Source organism: Lipotes vexillifer, unplaced genomic scaffold (genome assembly GCF_000442215.2).
Source record: "Lipotes vexillifer unplaced genomic scaffold, Lipotes_vexillifer_v1.1 scaffold995, whole genome shotgun sequence".
Lineage (NCBI taxonomy): Eukaryota > Metazoa > Chordata > Mammalia > Artiodactyla > Lipotidae > Lipotes > Lipotes vexillifer.
In genome coordinates, this window is record NW_006785389.1 from 530,577 (window position 1) to 537,657 (window position 7,081).

The window sequence follows — 7,081 nt, forward strand, 5'->3', positions numbered from 1 at the left end:
TTCCCTACATCTTTTTCACTCACTGATCTAGAATACAACCACCACCTTCCCTACAGAAACTTGAACCTTTAAGACCTTCCTTGTCTGCAGTCTCTTTCTAAGTGTATCTTTCATTAATCTGTAATTTCTTTCTCATATCCTAGAGAGCTCTTTCCTTTCCCCTGAATTCCAGCTCCATTAAAGGCTATGCCTTTGGCCAAGTTTAAAACCAACGTGGGACAATATCCCACATGTCCACTGGAGGCAGTGTAACACCATGATTAAGAGCACAGACGCTGGTGCCAGCCTCCCAGCTGAATCCTGACTGCCAATTACTAACCGTGGGACCAGGGGCCAGTCATTCAACGTTTTTGTGCCTCTGTCTCCTCATTTATAGGAGGGTAATACCTATTTCAAGGGCTATTAAGAGAAGTAAATGAATATTATAAAATACCTAGAATGTAGTACATTTTAAGTGTCCCAACATGTTCACTATTAACATCTTCAAAATCCTTTTAAGGAATGCAGGTGCACAGGACTGATCAGAATCCTTAATTCATGATACATCAGTATTCAGCCATGCATGACCCTCATGTTTATTTCAAATTTGTTTATACTTTTAAATGTAATTAACCCATCCCACTGGTCCACACCCAAGTCTTGTTCCCTTGCCTTTCTCTCCTTGTTTCTCTCTCTATACACCCAAACAATACTTTGTTTTTAGTATCAATTTTATTCAAAGGACTATTAGGAGTGAACAGCTTTCTTCTCTCATTATTGAAATGCCCTTAGTTCCAATCTAGTAACTTGAGTTTCTAAGAGACAAGTCAAATTTTAACAGAAGTTAAATTTCCAGGCCTCACATCTCCCACATTTTATGCCCTCTTTTTTATTTTTTGGCTGTGTGGTCTTTTGTGTTGATACTAAAGTTCAGGTTTAATAAGAAATGTGGAGGGGAGGGGGAACAAAGCTGGAGGGAAGGGGTACTCCTAGAGAAATAATAAATAAGCAGGGCTTCCCTGGTGGCGCAGTGGTTGAGAGTCCGCCTGCCGATGCGGGGGATGCGGGGGATGCGGGGGATGCGGGGGATGCGGGTTCGTGCCCCGGTTTGGGAAGATCCCACATGCCGCGGAGCGACTGGGCCTGTGAGCCATGGCCGCTGAGCCTGCGCATCCGGAGCCTGTTGCTCAGCAACGGGAGAGGTCACAACAGTGAGAGGCCCGCGTACCGCAAAAAAAAATAAATAAAAAAAATTTTTTTAAATAAATAAATAAACAAAGAAGCAAAAGCCAAACCCCTAATTTCTTCCATTTCACACAAGATTAGGCAGATTAGACTGGATTATAAAATTCATTTGTTCAGTCATTCAACAAATCTTTATTAAGCTCCTTACTACATGCCAGGCATACAGCAAATGTTCAATTAATGCAAACAGCCAGTTGCTTCTTTCCTCTCTCACCTCTCTCCGCACACGCTTGGATCAAGTTTGCCACCAGGTTTCCTGCTTCCTTGCTGCTCTTGGGCTGTTTTGACCTCACCCATGTCTGAACCTCCTCTGGCAGAGTATTCAGAAACTGCTCCAGCACGTTGCTCCATCATCTGCTCCTTGGTGTGGGTCTCTGGCTGCAGCCATTGCCAGCAGAGCTCCTGGATTAGGCTCACACCTTGGTGAGGCCCAGTCACTGACAGGTATTGAAAATGCCTAAACTTTTGGTGAGAAACTTTCAGAGCCCCTAGGTTTCTTATGCAGATGGTTTCTGGATTTTTTTCTTGATCACGTAGATGAATGAGCTGGGGATTCCTCAAGATATCCAAAACCTCTGTCACGTGCAGCATCTTTACAGCTTGGCCCTTCAAAGGATGGAAATACTCTAAAAGGCAGGCTGCTTCAGAACACACTGCTGTGGAAGATGGTGTGCACAGTTGTACCAGATGAAGAAAGGATTCAGAAACCTCAGGACCTCCAGATATTACACAGAGAGACTCACAAATGGCTTCCACAGTTAGGACTAGACGGCAGAGGTTATTTGAAGCAAAGGAAGTTAGCTCTTTTCACACAAATGTCTAAATGAACATTCACATAGATTTGCACATCTACAGACAGGATGCTGCCTCAGTCACAGTACCAGGTCTAGAAGATCCACAGGCACAGACTAGAAAAATTTCAGAAATGGCAGTGAAGGGAAAAGAGGCTTGAACCCCAAACCACAACGAACTGAACTAACTGATGAATCACAGAAGAATGTCACTTAAAAAAGTGAATTTGGGGCTTCCCTGGTGGCGCAGTGGTTGAGAGTCCGCCTGCCGATGCAGGGGACACGGGTTCGTGCCCCGGTCCGGGAAGATCCCACATGCTGTGGAGCGACTAGGCCCATGAGCCATGGCCGCTGAGCCTGCGCGTCCGGAGCCTGTGCTCCGCAATGGGAGAGGCAACAATAGTGAGAGGCCCGCGTACTGGGAAAAAAAAAAAAAAGTGAATTTAAATGAGTTAATACAGAATGAGGAAAGATCCTTACAAAACATACATCCTACAAAGAACTGGATTCATATGCAAAATATATAAAGAAATCATACAAATCAGTAAGAAAAAGGCAAACAAAACAAGAGCAAAAAGGTTAAAAGATCTGAGCAGGTACTGCACAAAAGAAGACAGCTAAATGGCTGTAAATATACGAAACAGGGCTCAACTTCATTAGTTATCAGAGAAATCTGAATTAAAACCACAATGAGATATCACTACACACCCTCCAGAATATTCAAAATGAAAAAATCAGATGATAGTTAAGTGTTTGAGAGGAGACAGAACCACAGTAGAATGGTATATTCATAACAGTGGAATTCTAAACAGAATTGAGAATATGGATGCATCTTGCTGTTGAGTAAAAGAAATCAGGCTCAAAAAAAGGTTCACATTATATGAGTCCATTTGTACACAGGTCAAGAACAAGCAAAACAAGTCTAAGGTGTTAGAAGTCAGAATGGTGGTAACAGTTGGGACTGAGATTCGGGGGGCAGTGGTAATGACTGGGAGGGGACAACATAAGACGTTTCTGGAAAGCTGGTAATGGTGTATTTTCTTAATCCAGGAGCTCATGACATGGACACAGTGTGTTCGTTTTGTGAAAACTGAGCTATATACTAATGGTTTGTGCCTTTTTCTGTATTAATTTGACTAAAATTTTTTGGCTGTGTTATAGTCGTGGGGAAATATATAGGTTGTAATATTAAGTGAAAAAGCAGGAAACAAACTTGAATATAGAATGTATACTCAATCATATAAAGCACAGGAAAAAAACTGGAAAGTAAACCAAAATACCACACCAAAGGGGTTATCTATGAGCAGTGAGACTACAAATTATTTTTACTGGTGATTTTATACTTTCTCCCTCAAAACTACTTCCTAATTTCAAATGTCCTACAATGAACCTTCTATCTTCTATGATCAGGAAAATAAAAAATACTTTTCTTCTATAAAATTTGCACTCTATGAAATCACGAACAAAATTGCCACTTGGGGGAACCATTTCCTTTTTTCTTTTCTCCTCTCCACTAAAAAACATGCACCTGTGATTTATATGACAAGCAGTTTTTCTGTTTGAAGGCATTTTTGTTTTTCATTATTATAAATCATAATGAGTGAACACCACTGAAACTAAGTATTTGTCCACATCTCTGATATTTCCCTTCTAGGACAGATTCCTAAAAGCGAAATTACCTGGGCAAAGGGTATAAACTTTTTAAAAAGTTCTTAACACAATCTGCCAAATTTTCCTCCCAAAGGCTTCCACCAATTTCTTCTCCCAATCTCAATATATAAGATTACATACCCACCTTGCAAGTCAATAGGCCAGCTTCATGGGCATGTAACCAGTGCAGTCACACAGAGCCTCAGAAGGGCTCAAGCTTAATTTAATGCTCTCTTGTTGCTGTCGTGAGACTTTCCATATTTTAAACAAGGGGCCCCACTTTTTCATTTTGCACTCCACCCTGCAAATTATGTAACTAGTTCTGCCAGCCAGAACATTATCATTGCTCAAAATCTGTTGCCAATAAGACAAAGATATATTTTATTCTTTAATTTTGCATTTCCTTTGATTAATAATAGAGCCTACTACTTTTTTCAGATTTATTGGCCAATTATACATTGCTCCTATCCTTTGCCCTTCTTCCACCAGGATGTTCCTATTGCTGATTGGTAAAGCCTCCATATAAATAAAGGGTATTCACTCTTTGACCTATTTGCTTAAAAAAAAATTCCAACCATGCCACACTTTCTCTTTAGTCTTCATAGAATTTTAATATTTCAAAGTCCAATTTATCACTACCCATTCAGAGATCAGTTAAATATTTAAATATATTTTCTTATTTCTTTGTTTAAACATTTCATTTTAATTCTTTAGCTGGAATTTAGTCTGGGATAAGGTATGAGAAGAGTATAATTTTTTCTAAAACCTTTCCCACCTACCACCAATTATTAAATTTGCTATCACTTCCTTCTTGGGATGTATGAGGCCCCGCTGAATTGAATTTCTAGGTCTGCAGCCTCCAGGGAAGGATCCTGAGAAAGGAGTAGTGGAAATGACTGTGAAATCCTGCCAGCCTGCCTTCCAAGACTAGCCAGGTCCAAAGCTAGAGCAGAGAGTCACAATCCTTTCTCCTGGCCCAAAGAGGGAAAGCAAGACCTTGAACACTCAAGGCCCTCCAGGCCACAGGTACTGAAAAGAAGCTCATGGCTCTGTCTCCTCAGAGGGCACCCTCAGCATCCCTCCTTTTCTCTCTTTTACATAAATTCTTGATTCTGCTTCCCTTAAATATTTATCTTTTGGAGCTCAGTCTTATCCTAATCCTACATCCCTTATCATCCAACTTTTAACCACATACCTCAGTAGTTCTTAGCACATTGCTTTTCTTCCTAACATTTTTTTACTCAAACTTTATTTTTTAACTCTTGATACCACTAAAACCATCTGGGCAAAAGGCTCTCTGATGTCAACCAATTAATGACTTTGTTCGGTGCTTTGTAATGCTCATTGGTCTGCTCAGGTTTTCTATTTCTTGAATCCAATTTTTAAAAAATACTTTTCCAGGAAAATCATCCATTTGCTTGAAGTTGAAATATATTAACACATGATTGAGAATTTGAAATCTCCTAAGTACACAACTTTATCCTGTCTCTAATCAATGTTGCTTTATTCCTAGTTCGTTTTTTGTTAATTACTGCTATTTTTTTTCATTATTGCCACTCATCCCAAGTACCAGCTGCTACTTCCAATGCCATTATTTTTGTTTTCTCACGTATTAGTTTCACTTATCTTTATTATTTTCTTACTCCTGGTTCCTTTAGAGTTTTATCAGTTTGTTTGTGGGACTCTGGGAATCTCCTGAAACAAATGCCTAATTTATTTCATTCTTTCTTGACTATTGAAAGCTTTTAATTTTGGTTATATATCAAAATTTAGGGGATGTCACCACTCCTGTTTCGATTATTTTTAAAATAATTCATAATTGCACTTCTGATTTCTCCATTCACCAAAAAGTTCCTTAGAAGAATAATTTCATTTCCACTTTAAACATTCATTATTAAATATTTACTTGACATACGGGAAGTAAATGGTTTCTTTATTTTGGAACATTAGCCATCTACACAAAATGATGTGGAAACGTGGGTAATTAGTAGCACCTTTCTAAATTTAGCTTTTCTCGGGACTTCCCTGGTGGTGCAGTGGTTAAGAATCCACCTGACAATGCAAGGGACATAGATTCCAGCCCTGGTCCGGGAAGATCCCACATGCTGCGGAGCAACTAAGTCTGTGCGCCACAACTACTGAGGCTGCGCTCCAGAGCCAATGAGCCACAACTGCTGAGCCTGTGTGCCACAACTACTGAAGCCCACGCACCTAGAGCCCACGCTCCGCAACAGGAGAAGCCACCGCAATGAGAAGCCCGCGCACCACAACAAAGAGTAGCCCCTGCTCGCCACACTAGAGAAAGCCCACGTGCAGCAACAAAGACCCAACACAGCCAAAAATTAATTAATTAAAAATAAATAAATAAATAAATAAATAAATTTAGCTTCTCTCATCTGTGAAAATAAGGAAAAAGAAGAAAGACCTTTTTTCTCATGTTGCTGTAAGGTTTAAATAAGGTGGGAGCTGAAAATCACGAGGCATACCATCCTGAAGAATCAATTTTTTAGTCTACTATTAAGAAACATGTATTACAGTAAGATGAAAATAGATTATGTAATTTAATGCAAAAATATTATGAATTTTGAAACGAAACAGGGCAGCAAGTAAATTTCCTGAAAGGAGAAAGGTAGTATTTATACTTTCTATCCTTTCTGCCCAAATAGCCCCTTCTATCTCACCCCCACGGCCACGCGCCACCCCCACCCGGTTCTCCAGGAAAGCATGTTAGAAAGTAGTGACAAAAGCAGCTAATATGTTAAACACTAAAAAAGAAAAAAGCTGAAGAGTTCCTTAAAAAAAATGTATGAGTGATGGTAGGTTGCTTGATTTCTGAGTAGGGAAGAACTTCCAGAGAAATGGGGATGAGAGTGTCGGGAGAAGGGGGCGGAGACCAAGAGATCCCAGGTGGGCAGAGGCTGTGGTGGGAGGAGGACACAGGGACTGAAGGGAGCAAACAGAAGAGAGGTGCTGAGGCAAGAGAAAGGGAGCAAAGCAAGGCAAGGCAGAGTGCAGGGGCAGAGCAGAGGCGGAGTGGGGCAAGCTCAAGAGGAAGCACAGAAAAGAGCTGCCAGTCTGGGAAAGGGGGGGTGTGCCGGGGCAGGGGCGAGGCACACAGAAAGAAGGGGCAGGACTCAGGTAAAGGAGCAGCAGAAAAGAGAGGCAGGACTGAGGAGAGGGAGGGGTCCAGAGCCAGGACAGAGGGGAAGGATACGGAGAGGAGGGTTGCGACAGAGGTAGGGGGGAGCAGAATGAAGGAGTTGAGCTGAGGTAGATAAAGGGGGTGGAGCTGGGAGAGAGTTAGGGACAGGGCAGCGGGGTGGGACAAAGCCAGGGCCAAGTATAAGAGCTGGGCCTTGAGGGGAGAGGTGGGGGCTCAAGGGGCCATGCGGTCTGGATGCAGAGTGGAGGGGGCC

At 41.5% G+C, this 7,081-nt stretch overlaps 1 protein-coding gene across 1 annotated transcript in view; it reads right to left on the bottom strand.

Moving 5' to 3' along the window:
• Nucleotides 1-1,815, bottom strand: part of LOC103068809 (zinc finger imprinted 2) — a 7,384-nt gene extending 5,569 nt beyond the window's left edge. Inside the window, 2 exon segments of the mRNA XM_082931090.1 lie at nucleotides 1,439-1,566; nucleotides 1,568-1,815. Of these exon segments, the coding sequence (XP_082787216.1) occupies nucleotides 1,439-1,566; nucleotides 1,568-1,815 (376 nt within the window).
• Nucleotides 1,816-7,081: the final 5,266 nt, after the last annotated feature.